General features: G+C 34.8%; 1 protein-coding gene across 2 annotated transcripts in view; it reads right to left on the bottom strand.

Moving 5' to 3' along the window:
* The window catches only part of DENND1B (DENN domain containing 1B), a 165,664-nt gene that overhangs the window by 46,699 nt on the left and 95,881 nt on the right, over positions 1–23,084 (bottom strand). For both annotated transcript variants that reach the window (XM_075156553.1, XM_075156554.1), the window contains 4 exons: positions 17,608–17,708; positions 11,864–11,909; positions 10,235–10,336; positions 2,155–2,280 (listed from right to left, as the gene is read on the bottom strand). In XM_075156553.1, coding sequence (XP_075012654.1) covers positions 2,155–2,280; positions 10,235–10,336; positions 11,864–11,909; positions 17,608–17,708 — 375 coding nt within the window. The remainder of the gene's footprint in view (positions 1–2,154; positions 2,281–10,234; positions 10,337–11,863; positions 11,910–17,607; positions 17,709–23,084) is intronic.

Raw genomic sequence — 23,084 nt, 5'->3', positions numbered from 1 at the left:
CACATCTTTTTTTTTTTTTAAATATGCTTTGTCTTTGTACAAAGTTGATGCCAATCCAAGATATGCCGGTATTTGCCAGCAGACTTCTGCCTGTTAAGATATTCTGAAATAACATATCTTAAAACAACAAAAACCAAAAAACAGCAAACCATCAGGCCACAGTGGTTTCATAAATACCTTCTCTTATATGCAGTCAGTGGGGCCAAAAAAAAAAAACACAAACAAAAAAAACCCTGCAAAAGAAAATAATGCAGAAAGAAAGACTGCAAAGGTCACTTTGACAAATGTTTGCCAGTTGAAATGATGCATGGTGCACTACTTCCAATACAGTGCAAATGTAGATATCTCAGACATGCCAACAGATAAACTGAAATAAAATGGAAATCAGTTAAAAGGAGAGCTCATTTCAACAGAGATGCTAACAGAATGCTACAGAACCTGCACGTTCAGTTCAACAAACTTACCAAAACAAAGGACTGACTGGAGCCTATTTCCGGTCAGAACAGAAGTAAGGACATCAACCAGACTGACATCATTCTGTTTGCATATATCGAATGTAGATTAAGGCACTTTTTGACTTCACAGCTCTTACTGCGAGCTGCCATGAGTTGACAGAGACCAGTGTCCTCACCTTTAGACTAAGGAACAAATTAGATAACCCCTCCTGAAGCAATGTCAGGTAATGCCACTATGGAATAAATGACAACTATCTATTTTGTTGGAATTATTTGTTTTAATGAAACTAGTACTGTGTTGAACTCTAGCTATTTTGAAAACAGGTACAGTCGTTCCAATATAGTATGCAATTTATATAGACTGCTAAACACAAATACTTGAACTAAACATTACTTTTAATGTTTAGTTAAAAACATTAAAACATTAAAACATTAAAACATTAAAACATTAAAACATTAAAACATTAAAACATTAAAACATTAAAACATTAAAACATTAAAACATTAAAACATTAAAACATTAAAACATTAAAACATTAAAACATTAAAACATTTCTGCATGGGTTACTTTTCATCTCAATAACAATTGCTGTCAGTGGCACAGACAGCTAGCGTGTAAAACGCTCACGGCAAAAAAGACTACCTGTAAGAGAACCACTTGGGTAGAAGGAAGACCCTGCCATACTGTATTCTAATGTTTCCTCCAGGAAAAGGCCTCATCTGGAATTAATAACTATCCTATCCATCTCCATCAAGGAATACCACATAGTTCCTTATGCAACAACAGAATACACCGCCCTCCTCACCCCCAAACAAACATCCACCCATGCACCCACACACCCACCAGTTTTACAAACTTGACGCCTCAAGCAAGGATGATTTTCTCCTATCAAATCTCAACATTTATGTGAATCCATCAGACCACCAAACATCATATCCTTGGAATCTGATTCAACCAATGTCATCTCAATGCATTTTATCAAATGGAACTACTATCAGTAGTTTGCAAATATCATAGGAAAAGAATCTGCACTGACAGATGAAATGAATCTCTAAGTTGTTTCCGATAAACGATTTTATCTCTAATAGGCTCAATATGTGCCACCCTCATAAACCAGAAAGGATGAAAGCCGATAACACATTAATCTACTGAGTACCAGCAAAACGTTAGAAATACAAATTCTGAAGTTCTGATGTGATGAAATGGGTTTTCATTTCTCCTAACTTCTCAGTGGAATCAAGATAAGTGTATAATAGAAGAGATGCATGTTTGACTCATATCTGGCTTCTGCTAGGAAATAAAAAGCCTCAAACACAGCAAAGTCTTTGGACTGGTAGAGTGGAAAAATGATGGTGTCTGAAAGGCACAGTCTCTTCAGTTCTTCACCACATTAAACCAGGTGAGCTGTGCGTAAGTAGCTTCATTAATACAATCTGATTTTATACTAAATAAATTATAAAAGTGATACAAATAAGAAAATAGCTGACTTTGGATGAGTATTTATTTTTCAGTACAACTCACCGTCAGGAGGTGGTAGTGTCTTCTAAATTGCTAATGTATCCTTAGCATAGAGTGAGATTTAAAACATTTTCTTTGAAATGTTTCAGACTGGGATAAAACATTTCATATTTTCCTTGCAAAGAATGAGACTGTGCTCTTATAAATTAAGAAAAAAAAAAAGAAGTAAAGAAGCCTTACTGGTTTGTATCTTAGTGCATCTCTGTAGGATCCAAACAGTGCTGCCTGTGCCCGAAGAAAGGCCTTGGCTACTCCATCACCCGTAGCTGTAGACTGCTTTTTCAGTTTATTTTTCAAGGCCGAGACCTGCATGACAGAGTGGAACAGTTAAATTAACACCTCAGAAATTGGTACAGCGAGGTATGAACCCAATCAGCAGGCAAGCCATGGTGTCTACAGGTCAGCCAAAAATTCATCCTCCTCCTTGATAGCTTATCTTTTTAACTGCAAAGAGTGCCTGCTGGTCTGTTAATTGAAATGAAAGCAGGGGATGATGGTAGAGTGCTAATGCAAATTGGTTTATGCTCTCTTTTTTTCCCAAGGCCTCTTGACATAAATAAGCTTAATTATTTTACAGTAAACTGCACGTGAGCCACTTTTCTGCAGATTTTTTTCTATTAATCATAACATGTACCTACTTCTTTTGAATGAAGATAGTTGCATTTTTTTTATTTATGTTAAGAAGGCTTATTTTTAAGGACTTTTAATGGCCACTTACTATTCAGTTTTAGGGATTTTCATTTTTTTTTTTAAGTCAAATTACTATCTTACATCATTTCTCATGCACCATGGGAGTAGCTGCTACCACTGTCAAATAGTTGAGAAAAGTTTGTGTAAAGTCAGTGATAAATTGTCTTTAGAATTGTCCTAGAAATAAGAATAATACTTATGAGGCACCTGTAGGTTAAAAAAAAAAAAAGCATCCTTATTATAGTGCTTGACTTTTTTTTTGAAGGAGGTCTTTTTCTACTTGGCAAACAGCAATCACTGATTATACAGAATTGGAAAAAAAATTAGAAATACTAATTAAGATGACACTTACTTGGAGATACTTTGGAGAAAAATAATATAATTATGGAATTATTACAATATTCTTTAAAGATATGTAGAATACACCCAGGTATAGTCTATAGTCTCCTAATTTTCAACATAACTGATATCTGGAGAAGTCAGTCAACTCCAATTATATTGAATACATGTTTCTACATCCCTTTGTATTGCAATATACCCAATAAAGCAATATTTAAGTCACTAAAAACTACACAAAATAACATTTAGAGTTACTCTTTAAACAGAACATTCTAAACAAACTATCACCAAAACAGCTTTCATTCTTATAGAAATATATGCAGGAATGAGTATCTTTTTGTTTCTTTATGCAAGCAGTCCTGACTGCTCTTGTAGATGATGATTGTAATTGAAGTGTCAACCTAATTAACAACTAAACTTTGAATAATGCTAATGAGAACTGAACATGGCATCAGAGAAAAGACCAGCTCTACAGGTGATAAACCTTCACAGTAGTGACATTTTCCAGTGTAAAGTCACAGTTACTGTGATCTGATCAAAGAGAGAGACCCCCATTGGGTCCAATTATAACTATAGTTTTGAAAAAAAATTATTGAGTTACGATGTTCATAATCTATGCAGAAAGGCCTTTACAGTATAGGTCTTTTCCCCATAGCTGTGATCTTTTCAATTTATATCCAAGCTTCATAGATCTAGATAAAAGTTTAGAGCCTGATTCGTTTAGCCCATGGAAAGCATACACCAAGGCTCATTTACGTTTTTCCTCAAAAGAAAAAAAAAAGTAGAAGTCTAAGTACAAAAACCAGTTAAGCAGTTCAAGGTTGAAAAAATAAATGCATGTTTTGGTTTTGTATTTTGTTTTGTTGTTGGGTTTTTGTTTTGTTTGTTTTTTTTGTTTCTTTTTTTTTTTTTTGTTCTGTACTGTCTGATTATTTTAAAGTTGTTAAAAATCAGGTTTATTTAATTCCAGGGGAAATAAATGTATAATCCTTTGTATAAGGGAAATGTGCCCATCAACGTTACCTCAGTTTCACTAAAACAAAAGCAGTAACATGAGGTCAAAAAAAGAATTGTCAACCTTAAAAGACAAAACATCTTCTAAATATAAGGGAGGAAAAAGGTAGAAAATTCTCTACATTCTTTTAAATTACATTCTTCTGAATTATACCTTGTGAGTTTGAGGAAATAATGGCAGACGGTAAGACAGGGTCAGAGAAAAAAGGGGTAAAGATGATGTAGAGCAGAGGCATTATAAGACGAAGGGGGGATGTGAAGGAAAGTGGTGTTTTCTGATTTTCTCAGTTCTGGCAGGCCCTATGTACCCTAACAAGAATCGATAAACAGGATGCTTTAGGCAAAAACGTGTTAAAAAGAACAATAGAAAGCAACAAATCTCCAGCTTCACTGCAGTATTGGTACATTATTAGTTCAACAATATTAAGAACATCCCAATGGGCTGGCAGTTTGAAGGTGGGTTCTCCAGCACAAAAATGTGTAAATCAGATGCACGTTTTTTGTGCTGCCATCCTGGAGGGAGTTCTAGCCTCAAAGACTATGCTGGTGTCAAAGAAAGTTCCTCCAACTTCTGCTCCTCTCAGGAGGCTATGCTAAAAGGCAGGAAGACCTCTATTAGATTATTCTGCAGAAGTACTAGGAGCACAGTGCTCTTAAGAAAAAGCCTGCAGAAATCATGTGGGCCACAACCCTGACTTCCCGATCATCACGACCGGAGTCCTGGCTGAAGCACTCCTGAAGCACGCTTGAGACCTGCCCAGGTTTCCTTCAAGCTGAGGTCAGCAAATGCATGCAGAGGGACAGTGCTTTCTCAGGGCTTATCCCATCACCAAGTGATGGCAAGCCCAAGCTGCGCATTTGGGTAGGTTGCCGGCAAATTCTCCCAGTTCCACAGTTTAATCAAAGATAGCGTGATAAAGTAGTTATTGCAGTCAATACAGTAGCTACAGATAAGAGACTGGGTGCTTTGAACTACTTAGAAGGACTTGATGCACAGCAGGATTGTGATTGCTTAGATCCATGAATCTAAAACCAAGGAATTGTGAGACCCCTTTGGGTGACATCATTAATAGCTCTTAAAATTTCAAAGAAAATACACAGTTCTGCCACCAAGTCAAGAAAATATCAAGCAGTATCTTTATGAAAATCTTTTCCTCATATATGCTTTAATCCATCTATCTATCTATGATTAAGAATGCCAAACTTTTTTCTCCCCTTCTTTCCATGTCTTAAGCAGAAATAGCCTTTTACAGACTTTAAAAATAAGGAACTGCAAACAAACCACAGGGGTTAGAATGCTGTTAAAATTTATTTCTGGAGGACACTAGTGATCCATTTCAGAAATGGTATTATTAATTTACACTAGAAGCAAACTGGTTTTATCTTCTCCTAGCAACGGCTTCTCATAGGAAGGTGACTTCATTGGACTGCTAAACACTACCAATGAAGAGCAATGAGAGCTTCGGGAAGGTTTAAATCAATAGAATAGTTTTTCAGAGATTTAGAAAATCGTGAGATTGGTATGTGATTTTTTTTTCATATATAAGTAAGTATATCTACAATGTAGAAAAATATTGTGTTGGTCATTAAAAAAAAAAAGCATTATTTTTAAAAATAGTCACCCTATGTCCTAAGATTCCTAAAATATAACTAACTACCTGATCAAAAACAAAGCATGACTAATATCTCTTGAATATTCATGTGAGTGGAAGAATAGAACTGCACATAAAGTTAAAAAATAAATTAATAAAATGATGTAACTATTAATTAAAGCCTTTGCTCCTGCAAAAACTTAAGCACGCATATAAATTTAAGCACATATAGAAATACTCAAAACGTTTGTTGCCTGAGAAATGCAGAACCATGCACTGGGGTTCCCAATAACTACCAGATCTCTGGAAAAAAGATATCCAAGTATTTCTCTGGTATCAGTCACAGTTGTTATGCTTTAAATTATTTGTTGGTGTTCCCCATCAGATTATGTCACTATGAAAGTAAGCCCACTCTCAACAGAAAGTGAGAGAAGATGGCGGAGAAGAGAAACAAAACAAAAAACCTTACAACAAAATGGAATCTGATATGATTTAAATCAATATTGTTAATGAACGGGCTTCTACATATTTGATATTACCTACACAGACGGGATTAAGGCATCTCAGACAGTCCTCCAGCATTTAATCACAAATACTCGTTTAGACGAAAACAACTACTTAAATGCAAATGTTTTCAAAACTAGTTGTACTTTTCAATCTCAAGTTCTAGCTCCTAAAACTGTACCAAGGTTCAACAGAATCTCAAATCTAAGAGTTTATTCAAAATAAATAGTGGCCTCATAACACTGCAAACTCTGCTGACTGCTCTGGGTTTCTAAAATATATTAGTAACATTTTTGGCTATTTTCTGATGGGAAAACATAACAAATTACGATATTCAAATTTTACAAAAAATCTTTTTAGTTGCACTGTTACACGTTGACAATAACTCCTTTATAATATTATTAATCATTGTATTTTCAGGAATAATTTGCACTCCCAGTAATTGTTTTATAAAGTAACTGTTTAATTTTCTACGTGAATTACAGCCTACTTCTCAAATGCTACTTTTAGAACAGTAACGTTCATATGCCCAATTTACGGTGTTAAAATCCTGTGACATTAGGAATCTCAAAACTAAAACTCTAAAACCCTATTTAGATTCTGTATTGCATCATAGCGCGTAGGCACCACACACTACAAAGGCTATGCATCTTTCAACAGCTCTGTAGATTTTATGGTTAACAATATTTAACAACCACAGAAGATGCTAAAAACCTATAAAGCCTATTGTTTTCTGAAGATCAAATTTATAAAAGTTCTGCTTAGTCTACGGAGAAGTCAGTCAGACTTGGTTGCTAAACGTGATGCCCTCAATTCTCCAAGGTTTTTTTGAAAGTGTTCAAATTTGAGGAGTCGTCTTTTTGTCAGAGTTAACTGCAAGCAGGTATTGCAGGATCAGGCCCAAAGTTTATAAGTTTGTGTCTATGGTCTATGCTAATTTATATATATCACAAATGTTCTTTGTCTAACGTCTCACATTATTAAAGTGGTGATCTAATTATTATTGTATTAGGAAATTTACTCCCACAGAAGCAGCTACTTAGTTTCTTTTCTTTTTTTTTTTAATTAAAAAATAATAGACAAATTCACAGTGAAATGATGAAATTTAAAAACAAGTGTTCTTGTCAGAAGAGAGGAAAAAGAGGGTTTTTTCCCCCCTCTAAGAAAACAAAGGATTCCTGAAAGTCTTGCACTGATTTATTTTTCCAATTTTAAATACCTTAGGAGTAGCGGAACTGCTACTGGCATGGTAGTATTTCTAGCAGTCAATAAATCTAAAATATTATGTGTGAATATTGGAATGAAGCCATTAAGAAGATTACAGCATGCAACGCAGCAGAGGGTCCACATGAAAAAAGGACTGGTAATTCAGGACAACTGTGACCACTGACCTTTGCACAGTCAAGACCACTGGTCAGTCTGACAGAATAATAAAGTTCACATGCATAGAAAGTCATCTAGCCTGTAACTATAATTTAAAATGCTTAAGTGAATGATTTAAAAATGCCTTTAAATCTCAGTTAATTTATTATACAGTTTATTAGACAACGCCATATAATAATGTTTTTTCAATCTTAAATTTATCATGAAAAAACCCACAATCAGAGCATTTTAATAGACATATTTCTTATACATGGGTAAACTATTAAATACCTATGCTGCGAGGACATCATCAGGCTTATTGATCAAGAAAATAATTACTCAATTTCCTTCGGACACAAGAAACAGTTTTCTAAAACTCTTTGAAAATACTGCATTTCTTTTGTTAGGCTGTTAACCAACCTGGAACCAATTTTTGAAAGGGATACAAAACCAGAGCTTCTTTTATATTTTCAGTTCCTCACTCTATTTTAACACCCTTCAGAGGTACTCATTATATTTTTTCATCAGAAGTTCTACTACCTTTGTATGTGTGCTTATGAGGTTTATTTACATAGGTTAAACTGCTTCACATATGTATCTTTGACATTTGCTTTAATGTTTTAAGTCTAACTTACCATTTTGACTCTACACTTCTATGTTTTATACTTTTTAACCGAGATGTTAGCAGTTGCACTGCCCCTCATGAATGCAAAAGACAGACAAGCATTTTGTCATTTTATGAGCCAAACACGGACGTTGTCTGTGCCTTTTGTTTCCAGCTTTTCCAACTATAACTGTATATGTTTTCCATTAAATTGTTTTAATTAAAGTGCTTTACAGATTGAAGTAGAGGAAGAGATGGGAATATTCAAATTAAAAGCTTCATTATAAAATCCTCAAATTCTGCAAGTATATTTTGCATAAAACAGAGTTGTTCTCTTTTGTTCTATATTCTATGTGGAATGAAATATTTTAAGTCTACTGTATAGTCTGTACACTTGGATAACCTTCATTAACATTAATAATAGTAACATGCATATATCCTGGGGGAGAATATACTTCTAAAAGTATGAAGATCTGTATCCCTGTTTTCTTCATGCTAGCCTACTCATTTAGAGACCATTTTGATATGCATCTGTAAAACACATGAGAATCCCTCTCATTGCACAAATATCCATTTTTACTGTTCGAAGGACCTCCAGCTACAACTCCAGTATCTTATGGAAGATGATGCCTCATTCTCAATTCTACATCTAGCTATTATTTGACAAGAGGTATGTTACCTCCACGACATTATAACCTCAGCCTTACTCACTGAATGCAAGGTCAGTTAAAATTACTGACACACCAGAAAATGACTCATTTTTTATTTAACTTGTTATACTCTTGAACGATAGAGTACAGTCAAAATTACTATATGTACGTGTGTGTGTGTGTATACTTTTTCATACACTAAAGTAAAACCACAAAACATCAGAATAATTTTTATACAGTCTTTTACTTTTCTGAACTATAGTTGATAGTATGAGTCAAAAGAAAGACCGACCGGATGATCTATAAAAAGTCTAGATTTTAACATTATTAAAATCAAACAGAACTGACATTAGTATAATCATCAAGAGTTTGATTTCTATTGTACCAAATATATACAAATTATCAACAAAAACAAAAGACAGTATGTCACTACAGCACCTTACTTTGATTAAGACAGTTTGTTTTTATGATTTACAATTTCAGAAAATGTAACTCTTTGATTTCACATTTTGATATAAAATTCTTTGTGCTGACAACCATTTGTGATAGCTTGAGCATCTATAACTAAATAATCAAAACAGTGGTTTCACAATGATATTCTTTCAGAGCTCTATTGTGAAAAACAAGGTAAGTGAATTTCGTGACTATTTAAGATGATATACAGAATATGTTCCCCTATAGGCAATAAGAAAAAAAAAAAAAAAAAAGGGCGGGGGGGGGGGACACCCTCTGCAAGATCAAAGTCCAGAAAGAACTGGCACTTAATTTATCATCCTTTACAGACAAAAGACAGTTTTCGTCATTTCAAAAGGATCAGATGTCTTTTATGACAAACTGGGTTTGCAGTTTAATTTACAAATAGAATTCTAAGTAAGCAGTCTTTGCTCTGCCAAAGCAAATGACAAACAGTATAGGTTTTCATTCACACAGCCCTCAGCAGGATAGAAGAGCTTAAAATAAAACTGAAATAATTTAGAGAAAACAAATAAATGTTTCAGAAAGTTGAAGAAGATCAAAGCCTGAATTTTCTGACCCCAACTGTACAAGCATTTCTTATTATATTGACCAGTGCCATCAGATCATTAATTAAAAGGAAAGCGCTGGCAGGTGGCAGGGAAGCAGAAGCCGATAATTGGCCCCCTTCTTCTTTTTGCCTTCAAAAACTCTCTCGTTCTTTTGCAAGACATGCCACAAGGCAGACAGAAATGCCTACTTTGTAATATAATGATTAAGATGAGATGAAGAGACTCTTGCGTTTAAAGCAGCTATGCCTAATGAATGCAGCTAGCTTTGTAATTATGATGCTACTTTTACAATAAGGAATATGATGTTCCATTCAACATCTCCTCAACTGTCAAAAAGGTAAAAATCTCAAATATAGGGGTCTACACTTGGTGCTTTTCACCCCCTTATTCCTTTCATAGTAGTTAGCAAAACCAGGCAAAAATAACTACTAGTAATTCAAGCATCTATGTAAGAAAGAACGAAATATCTGTAAGACTCACCACTTCACCAGGTAGGTTGTTCAGGTCATTAAAAGGGGTTTCTAGAGTGTTTGTGTCAACATTTAGCAAAACCACATCTTCCAGTGATCTATTTTTTACTCTCTGTTAAGAGGAAAAAAAAATAGTGGAAAAGCATTTTACTATGGCATCCTCCTGCAGTACATTTTTATTATAATGTGCTAGATGAGAAACGATGATTTTACAAAGGACAATAATGGCAAAGACAGCATTTTGAGCTTTAGATATAGGATTTGTGAATTAGACACAGGATTCAAAGTAGCTTTTAAAAACACTTCCTCTTCATTAAACAGTAAGGTTATATTAATAATCTCTGAAATACAAGCATATTCAAGAAACGAATTCTTGAAAACCAAGATTTACACAAAACACAGTTAAATATATTGGAACTATACATATCTTATAACAATGTTTCATTCTCTCATTTGTGAAAGATAGGATGTTAATCATATAATCAGATGAAAAACAGAGAAAACTAAGTAATTATTTGCATATATATAATAAGTCCCAGGCATGTGATGTCTACTAGTATTATAGAAGAATGAAGGAAACAATCTTTCATCAATGGACTTGACTAGCAGCTAAGAATGAAACAATTTGTTCCTTTCAGGAAAAAAATGATACTCTTTTCTATATGGTCCTACAATAATACATAATTGTGCAGTCCAGGAAATAATTCCAGAAGGAATTGAGTGACTTCTTTTTCAGAGCAAGCCTTTCTGTTCCATTATTTTCTGATGGAATAAGGAAAAAGATCCTAGTCAAGATATTACAATCGATGTACGCAGATCATAAGACTTTGATTTGAGAGAACAGAAGGCTATGCCTAGAGTTAAGAAGTGTACAAGATAGAAGGTTCTTTTTTGGAAACACAAAGCGCTAGTGGCTCAAACTGGGGGAGATCCCACCTCATCAGCTTAGCAAATGCGAATTGATCCTTAGAAACTGCTTTAGCAGAAGTGTAAATCAAATAAAGTTCCCAAATCAATTATCTACTCTGCATGATAATCAGACTACACACGTAGGCTTAATGGTGTCATCAAATGATTATGGAAAGAGGCAAAGCTATTTATAACCCAACTACTTCTTACCGCTTCAGTGAATTCTATTGTTTTGTTGTATGTTTAAATCTGAAAAGGCTACCTCCTGTTTTTTGGCAAAAAATATTCATTTCTAAATTCATAGCTATGAATATTATGGGATGAATGTTATACTCAGGTTTTCAGAGGGACAGGAACATAAATTATCTGGGAAATCAGAATGATGTTGAATTCTGGTTGATGGCAACTCCAAAATAAATTTTAACTATTCTTACTGTTGGGAAAATCTGTTGCTAAACCACTAAAAAAGGCAAAAAAAAAGGTATCATTGAGCTATTAAATAGACACAGAAACAAATTATGATGTAGAGCTTACATGTCTCCATAAAACACTTCAAAAGTAAGATTTTAAAGAGGGATATTTTTCACTTTGTAAAGCATCTGAAGCTTAAATTTTCTAATTCTGTATGCTAAAAACCAGGGATCCTTTCTGAAGCATTTCCATAAAAATTATCGTTTATGGCACACATACCTCACGCCTACCAGTACGCAGAAGGGTATAGTAAACTTACCTCTATTAAGCTTAAGTGGACACCAATTAGATAAGGCATCGGTGCACTGAACAAAAAAAGTGGAAAAGATCAAATTATTGTTTTAAGTACCAACTACTACAACATTCGTGGAGCAAAAAAACCTTAAAATCTTGGCACATACAGTCCCTAGTTAACACTCACTGTTTAAGCCTGTATTAAATTTACACAGTTGCTACTGAAATTTTTATTAGACAAGGGAAATTTTATTTTTTTTTTTTTTACTCTGCAGTAAAGACGACCACAAAATAAAGGATGCTGTTCCTAACTATAGAAGTATGAGCGAGAAGACGTGTAAGGCTTGCTAACCAGTTTCAATAACCAACCGTACTGTATGGCAGAGCTAACCTGGCGGATGTTCCAAAAGTGGTGTGTCTCTAGAACTACAATGGTTTTAAAACACCATTCTGAAGAATATGGAACTAGTTAACATCACCACACTGCAACGCAAACATCATTAACTCCAGTTTTGGTTCTGAATCTGCTTCTGAAACCCTTCCTTGGTGGACATTTAGAAGCTGTGTAATATCCTATTTAACTCAAGATATTAAACTTCTCATTTCCAATTTGAATAAGACAAGGAACTATATCCACACAAAGCCTCTGGAGTGAGACCTTCTGCAGCACGCAAGTGAGAAACTGAATTAGTCAGGCTGATTTATCATGGTTTCCTATAATCTTCTGTTTCTTCCTCTAGTGAATGTGTTCTAGCAACATCTGACAAAGAATATACTCAGTATGCAGCGCTGAAGGGAAAACACATCCAACGATCACCACACTTTTCGGTACTGCGAGATTACTAAAAATATTCCAGAGAGGTGAGCAATCGATAGGCTGGTTTAAGCAAGCCTGTGGGAAACGAAATACTAAGGGAATAGAGAGGAAAAAACTATATAAAAATAATCTCTGAAAAATAAATGGAAGGTAAGATGACTTATATGAAGTTACACAGATGGCTGACATACAATAATTTCTCCTATTGTATTAATTCGATCACGGATCTGAGCTACTGGCATCAACGGATTGGCGATTGACTTCCTGAGGCGGGGGGAGAGGCTTCACTGCATCAGTTCACGTGGCCACATCAATTTGGTCCCAACTCTGGGAGCAAGAGTAGCAATTCTCACCTGCCTGTGACTGCAGCCAGTTTTAGAAAAATCTGTACACGCTACAGATTAGCCAATTGCTCTCATTAACAATAACCCACAGGAGAGGATCAATGGAGGAGAAAAAAAAAAAAAACACACCACCCAAACAAAAAACCACCCAAACCCCAGACTGACTGACGCCAGAACAAGCTTTCATCATGTTTATACTATCAAAATAAAGGTTTGCTGAGACTGCAAACTGTCATGGCTTACGGTTTCTAGGCAATGGGGCTTCCAAAAGGGGAAATGGAGACCCCTAACTCCCCACACATCTTTTTCTTAGCCCAATACTGAAAAATTTTAGTACCTCCTGACGACTTCATCCGGGCTAAGGCCTTATGCCTTTGTGGACTAAACACAAGTAACATGGAATCATAAATGGACGTCCCTCCAGAGCAGACACGTATTTATACTCAGTGAGTAATGAGACAGCTTTAAAACACTCTCTAATTTTAAGAACGCTTTATACTACATAACATATTTAACCAAGCCAATGAGAATGACTACGATTGACACGTAACTGAATATGCAGCAAAACAGATCGTCAGGTTCGTTGCATCAGAGTTATCTCAGCATTACAAATAACACAAACTGGAGAAACTATGGTGAAAACAAGCACTATATCATGTATGCGCTTTATGCACACTTGGTTTCTTGTACACCGACACTGTTCTAGCGGCTTCACCAGGAGGCCTGTACTGACTTAAAATAGCTGATGATTTGCTCCATTAATAAATCTGTCATTAAAAAGGGTAGCGTGTAGCTCTTTTCTATAGAACAAAGCAACAGCTACATCATTTCAATTTTGAGAAGTTTACAGAATAAAGGTACAAAGCTAATTAGATAAACACATCTTGAAAATGCATGAAATAAAAATTGCAGGTATGGAAAGTCAATTTTATCATTTTCAGCAAAGAATGAATTTTATTACTGCTGGATTCTGAAGCCTTAACAGCAGAGTTTTGTAATACGTACATGAAATTGCTTACTATGATACTATTGGGAGCTGCAATATAGTTTCTCTCTTGCTTATGCATGTTATTACCAAAAATATTATTAATCTACAGCATCATTGCCTAAAATAATTACTGTTATGCAAAACATGCAAGTTAATTGGAAAATAATTGTCCCATTCTCACGAAAACAGGCGTGCGTATATCCCAATTCAGAAGAGACCAAATCTCATAAAAAGACGTTGCAATTGTAACTTGAATTTTCTAATTACATTATATTCTTAGCAGAGCATCAGTAGAACAGATGCTTTATCATCCACAGACAAAACTGTCATACATTCTTTTATCAGAGACTTAGTTTGCCAAGAAATTACACAGAAATTTGATTAAATTAGCTTTCTCCGATACAAAAATTAATTTTATTCAAATATAATTACTGTATCAATGCTTAGAATTAATTTTTGTAAAAGCTTTCTTGAAAGCCAGGCACGTATTGGGCTGAGTGCAACAATATCTTTTTACTTACCTAAATGTAGAAAAGAAATAAAGTCTTAAAAAATATTCAGAAAATTCAATTTTTTAGTAACTCTGCTATGTTTTCTTCCTCTAGAGCTAAAACGAAAATTACTTTCACTGCTTAATATTTTGCTATCTTTTAAGAAAAGAAATTTATTATCTCTTCTTTTTTGGATGGCTGTTCAAATTCTCAGTTCTCAAATTGCAGTTCTCATAACGGAATTCAAGGTCACGATAAGCTACGTGGGGGGGGAAAAACATCCTGAAGTAAATAAATATGTATGTTCACACGCTGGACTTTGCACGTACTCATAACCTGACCAATCCTGACAGCATTGCAGTCCACACTGATGCTCAGTACCGGTGGGTTTGGACTACTTTAAGAACATTATGTCTAAAATCAGTCTCTATATCAGGTTGCTTGATGGAACCTAAGAGGCTTTTCGAATAAAAAGGCAAGTGGAAGAAGTTAAATAACTTTTTAATATAGATCTGGTTTACTCAAAGATACATTTTTTTTCATGCCCACAAAATGTACCAGCTGAGCAATTTATGTAATTTATCAAACTCTAACCCCCACTGAATTGTATCATTTATCGTTATGAAATTTTGAAGATATATAGTCCAAATCGTAAAAAAAAATTGTGGATTTCTCTCAAAATATGTTGGATGATTAACATGCAAAGAAAAGTTGCAGGATGAGGGCCTATATTTAAACTAGTAGATTTAAATGTATTTTATCTTTGTTTAAAAATGGCCTTACTCCCTTGGAACAAACAAAATTATCAAACTGATAATCCCCTACTTCATTTATTTGAATACCATTTCAGAACAACACTAAGAAAATGAGAGTTCATGGGAAACATTCCAACAAAGTCCAAGTGAAGCAATGACAATGTAGTTCCTCGGTATGAAAATGCATATTAAGCTAAAAGGAAAAAAGGCACTTTTATAAAAAGAACTTTCCTCTATCAAATCAAAATATAAAAAAGAACTAGAAAATTATTTTATTAATTTTAAATTGACATGACTTCTTGGACTGCACACTAGGCCTGGCCTAGCATAAACTTTGACCTTACGAATTCATCAAGGTTTTCTAACTTGATATATCGTACACCTATAACGAAAATATTTATTCACTCTTAATATGCCAAAACATGAGGAAAGCTAAGTATTTTATGTGTTTTTATTACACTGTTCCAACCTGCCTCACAAAAGAACCATTCAAACCAGACATGAGCAGAGAAATGTAAATGAATGAAAATCTGAGTTAAAAGGTCAGAATTATAGTTACTGTGGTAAACTCATCAATTGTGCATTTCCTTTCATGAATTTTATGTTTCCATTTGAACATCTCCAAAAAAGGGAAACTTCCCCCCCCCCACTCTATTGTAGTACTGTGAAAAAGAAAAAGCGATATAAATGAGTTTTACAAGTTTAAGAAACTCCATGCTTCTTTTTAATGAGTAAAAAAAAATCTCAGGTCACGCCATAATGACCTAGAATCTCAACTATTATCATTATCACAAGAAGCTGTGTACAGAATCTAACATTATTATTTCTGGAAACATTATCTGTGCTTAGGAGGGGAAATAAAAAAATCTTCCAGTATTCAGGATGCACTCTGCAGGGTACAGCTTGAATAAAGGTGTGGATCTACCTTCTGAGAACAGCATTTATGGATGACACTGAAGAAATTACAAAGCTTCTGGTGGTAAGCTCAAGTAATACAAAAACTAAACAAATACGTCCAAGCTCTACCCCCTATCTTTGTGCACTTATCAAAGCTAGGAGGAAAAACAATTAGGACAGAATCTCTTCAAAAGAAAACTATCATTAAAGATGAAAGCCTTAGCTATAGTTGAAAGTAAAGGGAGGAGTGGGAAAAGAATATTTGATTTCTTTTTAAAAACAATAAATAATATACATATGAAGTATAGGAACTATCACAGAAGAAGATATACCATGGGCAAATACTGTAAACTTGAGGAAAAACTATCACAGAGACTCAAGGAAACATAATGAGAATTTCTTTGAAAACAAGAAGTTCAATAGACTGGCTGGAGTTCAGTGGAACATCAATATTTATAGGTTTCAGAAGAAAAACAAAACAAAGTCCAGCAAACATACAAGCATAATTTATTTCTGTGAAGAAAAACATTAGTAACAGAAACATAGACTCATGTTGATAGGCATCTGACTTGGACTCGGTTTTTATATGTAACAACAATTCCTGATCTCTAAAATGGCTTTATATGGTTCATTTTTCCACCACAGATCCATAGGGTCTAGTTAAAGTGAAAGTCTCCAGGGATGGATACTCCTGTTTTAGGTGCTTTAATGGAAACTCTCATCTGGTATCTCTGGCACTAGTATGAATAAAAGAAAGTACATCTCTTCTTAGCCTGAAATCTCAAAACACAGGCATGTGGAAACACCATCCCTTGAAGGATCAGAAGTGACTCAAAAATTGATTCGTTCTTGTTCAACTTAAAAATTTGCCAAAACCACGAAGTTTGTCATGTGAACAGAAACATGTCAGGAGAAGCAGAATTCTTATAATGAAAATTTTGGAATTACCAAAAGGAGATTTTAAGCTCTTTCAGGAAGGTGTTGGATAGGATCCTGAACCTGGCTGAGTCTAAAATACAAATATTAAATCATTGTATAGACCTAAGGGAAACATTGATGCCTACTAATGTTTGATTCCGGAAAAACTGAACAGTTTTTTTCTGAATGCTTCTATCAGTATCATTTATGTCAAGTTAAAATAAATGCCCAATAAAAGAAAACTGTAACACAGCTGCATTCAAATTACTGAATGCATTTTCTAACAATAAAACAGGAAGAGTTATTATAAACATGATTCTAAATGCTGCATTGATAGTAATCAGCTCTGTAATTCAAGGTACCAATTCAAACACCATGTACAGGCATGCTGAAATATCTCTATTCAAGTCATCATTTAAGCATTGACTTAAATGCTTTCATAAACTGGATCCTGTATATTTAGTCAGATAAATACTTAGTGTTTTCATCAGTTACTTTCATCAGAATTATAAGACAGTTAAGAATCTCAGAAATGGGGATAACAGGTTAGCTGTCTTACCAGCAGTAGTCCAGAAGATGTGGAGGAAGCACTGGGATGTAAATGTGTTGCCAATACATTGGATATAACAATGCAGCTGACGCATGAACACAAGCAGTTAACTAAAAATAAAAATACACACACAGAATTGGCAACAAAAAATATGAATAAAAAGAAAATACAAAGTCTTAAATTAATTTTTAGACATGTAAGAATCTTAACCTCCCCAAAGCACATATTATAGCATTTTTAATTACTTTTAATTGCTTAAACACATCTATGAAGAACTCTGATATACGTATAAAAGTACATTTGCAAGAAGTCAGCCTAACAAGTCAATTAAAAGTTAGCCCTGCTCAGCTATTTCCTTGAAAAAAAGAAAATAAACGTGCACTACTTGATGTTTATCACACATGGGTACTGCCACAGAACTCGAGCGCATCCCAGCTGCACTCAGCTCCGCTCAGCAGGAAAGACTCACGGGAGTTTTTTGGTACACATTTCTGCTATTTGGAACAACTGGAATTGATCTGAACCTGCATGAAGCTGCAGAAGAGCATTAAACTCAGGAGCAGGATTAATTTCTATTTGTGTCACTATCTTGATTTCCAAACTACCTTTAAAAAAACCTGAAGTGAACATTCCCTGTGACAGCAAAGCAACTTTATTACCATTTTCCAAAACTCCCGTCCCAAAGCAGAGACTGGCAAGTCTGGCACTAGCATCACCAGAAAATGAAGGACTCCTTGACCAAGAAAGGTGGTGTTACAATCTGCTTACCATTCAAAACCTGATTTTCTAAAACAAACAAAAAACCACCCACCCACCCACCCCCAAAAAAAAAAAAAATATCTATGGAATTGATTAGAAACATGGTCTAGTTCACTCCTTCAGTGAACAAAATAATCTGCAATACCTAAAGAATTCAAATTTGATCTATCAAATACCACTTTGCTATCAGGGAGTCACTCAAATTTATTTATTTTATTATGCAGCCACAGAGCTACAACAGAATGAGAAAACATCAAGACTGTGTTCAAACTGAGGTAGCCTATACCCAGCAAACAAAACACTACAAACCTCATAAAATAAAGAAAAAAAAATTTAAAAAAAGGGAATGCCGCATGTAGAAGACACGAAGCTCATGGAAAAAGACAAGATTGTCCTAATGTTTTATATTGCAACAAAATTACTATCTGAGGTTAACTTGATAATAGCACTGTTTATTAGACATGTACTTTTACAGTAACAAAACGAAGAGCTAAAGATAAAATGTAAATCCTGTCCATACAGCAAGTGCTAAAACATTATGGATTGTGCAGGAAAAAAAAACCCTCTTTGTGGAACAGATCAGCAGTTAAAGCTTTCACACCCTGGTGGTCTTGGACACTTAGACTTGTAAATAAAAATTATACTGCAATTTTGTACATGTATTTTTACACTAAAAATGAAAAAAAAAAATTATAAGACCATCACAGCAGAAATCACGGACAATTACAATTTGTGCAGCATAGTTTGCTCAGCACTCAGATTAATATAACACGATTAAATATGGAAAAGAAGAGGGTCTGAAAGCTCCTGAGGGATATCATTAGGGCAAATTGCCAAAGAATGAAACATGAGCCAGTCAGGAGAGTCTGGAAGCTGCAGTAGTACCAAGGGACTTGAATGTTCGACAGTTGGAGCTTCAGTAATGTGTGAACTGCAGGTTAAGGTATCAGGAGACTCTGTTCACTGACACACAGAATGTCACTATTGACCAGCGAACTGCCCAAGCCTGACAGTACACTACAGAAAGCCAAGTATATCATAATTCCGTATTTAAACCCTTCGTTCCAGATTAACATCTCATTTCTTAGCTTTACATCAAACCTCTGCAATTACTCTCATTTTAGACTTATAATAATGGCTATTTTAATAATTACTGTGTTGTTACTAAGAATTAATTGATTTGGGGGAAGAAATAAATTAGTATCTTATCCCTCTTCTACACAGTAAGATTTATGAGTTTTATTTCCATATTATCTCTCTCTGTAGTTTAACTAACACTACTGATAGCACAGTCAAGCTGAGTATCATGGTTTTTGCTCTTTTACTCAAAATGGATATGGAATTACTAATTAATATGTCCACATACTATTGTACATATATATAAATTTCAAACCACAACTACCTATATAAAAATCAGCATTTCATATATTTCAGTCACAGACTGAAATAAAGCTGAGCATACAGTTATACAGGATATCCTCCAATGTATACAGCCTCCTCCTCCTCCTCTTAATAGGCATTCTTAAATTATGAATTAAGATTACTATACTATTTGCCTGAAGAAATATTTTCCTATCTTACGTATATGTCTGTGTTACATTTTAGTTCTCACTTGAACAGAGGAAGTGGATAATTCCTTAAAAATATTTGAAGTTTTATTAACTCTCTTGTTTTACAATCTATATTTTGGTGTGGCACTCAGACTGGCATCTATTTAACATTTGTAATTAAAAAAATCTACTAAATTTTATCATTTCTAGCAGGAACAGTAAAGATTTGATTACTTACACATCAGGATTTTGCTGTTCCTTGCTTTTCTATTTAATGACATCTTAATGTAACATTTTATTTAAACGTTTCCATCCATGCTGCTGCAGTAGGTTTCCAAACATTTTAGTATGGCATGAATATGTTTTATAGTTTTCTATTGTATACAGCCTGTAATACAAGCAGCTATGGGATTCTGCTGCTCTTCAAACTGTGTGACATTTTAATACTGTGCCAACTCTGCCTTTAAGCAAATACTGATAAGATAATTATGGATTTCATATTAAAAATTGCACACTTCCTGGCAAATTCTCTTTTTGCCTTTTTTACTGTTTCAACAGTGACTGCATTTCTCAAATGCATTAGCTATTTAAATAACTTACCTCTTTAACTGACATACTCACTCTTCTAAATAGAATGGGGACTACTGCAAATCTTGGAATAAAGCTGCATGTCTTAAGTAACCAGACAGTTCAAGAGATCGGAAAAGCATTCAGGGATCAGGTAGAGCCCGACTGCTTACACCAGAACACAGAGGTCTATAAAGGCGACACTGGATTTGGAAGGGTGTCTGATAGCACCTGCGCTCAGGAGCGGAGCCAGGCAGAGCCCCGGCAGGCACCCTGCCGAACGCTGAAGGAGGAGATGGTAAGGCAGAGAGCGCAGCACAAGCTCCTAGGTGCAGAAATGAGCATCTGTTGCTTGACCAAGTGGTGAGATCTTTTGCAGAAAACAATTCTTCATGCTATTTAGGGAAAAAGGCATTCGTATGGAGCCTGTCTGTTGATTGCTATCTATTCCAAAGGGAATTATCAAGAGCCACCTTTTAAAAAAATTTGTAAGAAGAGAAATATCATAGATCAGAAAAATCTCTTTTTCAAGACAGGTAGTCGTTATCCTAAATTATCTTGAAGTCATCTTCAAGGCTGTGTACAACCTTACCTGTTTTTCCAGCAACAACTGGAGATTACATCAACTGTGAGCTATGATCTGCTTTATAGATAAGCTTGTATATATAAGGTACAAGCATCTGTCCAATAAAATTTGCTATATATTTATATATACACACAAATATATCATTGCTCAACTCTGCACTTTGCTAAGAAATCTTAAATTATAGCAGAACAGTGCTGCAGAACCTAGTCACTGCAGATCTGATAGTTTATTACATGTTTTGAGGCAGCAAACGATGTTGAGACATCATCCTATAGTCCACTGCACTGGAAAAGACCTACCAGGGTTGTGTTTCTATCCATAATAAAATGGGCGGGCAGTTTTTAAGTGAAGTTTTTGTCTGTTGAAATCCATTTGTCAATATTGAATAGAACTTTTAATATTTCCGCTTCCAACAATTTTGATTTTTTAGACTGTTTTTCTCCATTTCAAAGAATGTCTTCTAGTTTAAACAACTTCTATTTCAAAAATAAATCTAATTATGGTTTTAAAATTGGTTTAAATAACATGTTTTTAAATTACATAAACAACACGAGTCAATTGACCTGAACTAGTTAAAAAACAACTTTTAACAAAAAATTTCAATGTTCAACCCTCTAATTAATAGACAAATTTAATTTGAAATCCCTAGCATTTGCACTGGACATGAAGTTTCCTGTCCCATTCCATCAGTAACAAATTTACTAACATTACTGAGTACAAGTGAAAGTTTCTGTCTGTTTCTGATCTCTTCTGATAAGACACTGCAGCCACCATCACCATATAAGTTTCATCACCCTGCAAGAAAAGTATGTGGTGTTTTCTCCAGAGTTTTGTAGCAATTCTGGTACAATAATTTTATCTTTGTCTCCTGAAAAAAAACACCCAAGTAGTTCTCAAACTATGATAATACAGTCTCTCCAAATAGTGGGATAATACAGTCTCTCCAAATAGTGGGAGACCACATTACAAAGTTTGTTAGCAAAATTCATTATTGGGTGACAGCAAACTGATTACTACCAAATCCCAGCAAGACTGAAATAATGCACAAATTCTAGAGAATGACGAGTTACTTTCCACCTCATGGCAATAAGCAGCCACTTGGGAAGACTGTTGTTCAAAATCTATGCACTGCTGAACAGGAACAGTCAGGAAAAGTTTTAGTTCAAGACTTGATCAAAGCAGGTTTACCTGGCTCCTGGGAACATGAAGAGTGCAGCTCCTCGCTACCCCTCACATGGATGCAGTAATTCTGATGTGTGTATCTGCTACCCCAACGCTCACTTCTATCAATGAACCTCTCTACTCTGGATTTCAAAGGGACCAGTCCCTTTCTCTTTTTTCTTTTTTTTCTTTTTTTCTCTTCCTAACTTTAGTTTTTGCTAGAACACTGCGACATGTCTAGAGCCATACTACTTTGGCTGAAAGATTTTCTGCAGACTCACACATGATGCTTATTTGATACCTATTATTCACATAATTTCAACGAGTAACATGAAAATAATTATTCTGTACCCGCACAAAACTTACCTGGCAGTTACTTTCTATCTACATAAATTATTTTCTTCAAAGCCTTTTCTATAACCAAAGGTAAAAAGAGAGGCAGAGCATAGGTGGCAAGATTTGCACACATCGCAATGCACAAACTAGAAAGACAAAAACTGATTAGCAGAATCTTGTCAGAAAGCCAAAAGCAGCAACGGAAGTTAGACAAAACGCTAAAGTAAAATTAACCTGTGATACCGTACAACCTTTCAAAATCTACTGTAAGCAACTAAAGAACTACTGTGATTAAACCATTTCCTGAAAAACCCTCAAACACTGTCAATCTCTGTCAACACCATGTCCAGAAATGGGTACTGGTGTGCTCTCTCTCTCCCCCCTCACAGTCCCATTGGGCCAAAGAACTGCTTCCCTCCCTCTGCCTTGACCACACATAGGTTGAAAGATGTCAAAGATTCTGTTTAGTTATCTCATCTACCTATTAACACCTATAGCAATAGATTGTAGGGGATGGGTCACCATTT

This window comes from Calonectris borealis, chromosome 8, assembly GCF_964195595.1.
Source record: "Calonectris borealis chromosome 8, bCalBor7.hap1.2, whole genome shotgun sequence".
Taxonomy (NCBI): Eukaryota; Metazoa; Chordata; class Aves; order Procellariiformes; family Procellariidae; genus Calonectris; species Calonectris borealis.
This window is presented reverse-complemented; position numbering and strand designations above follow the sequence as displayed.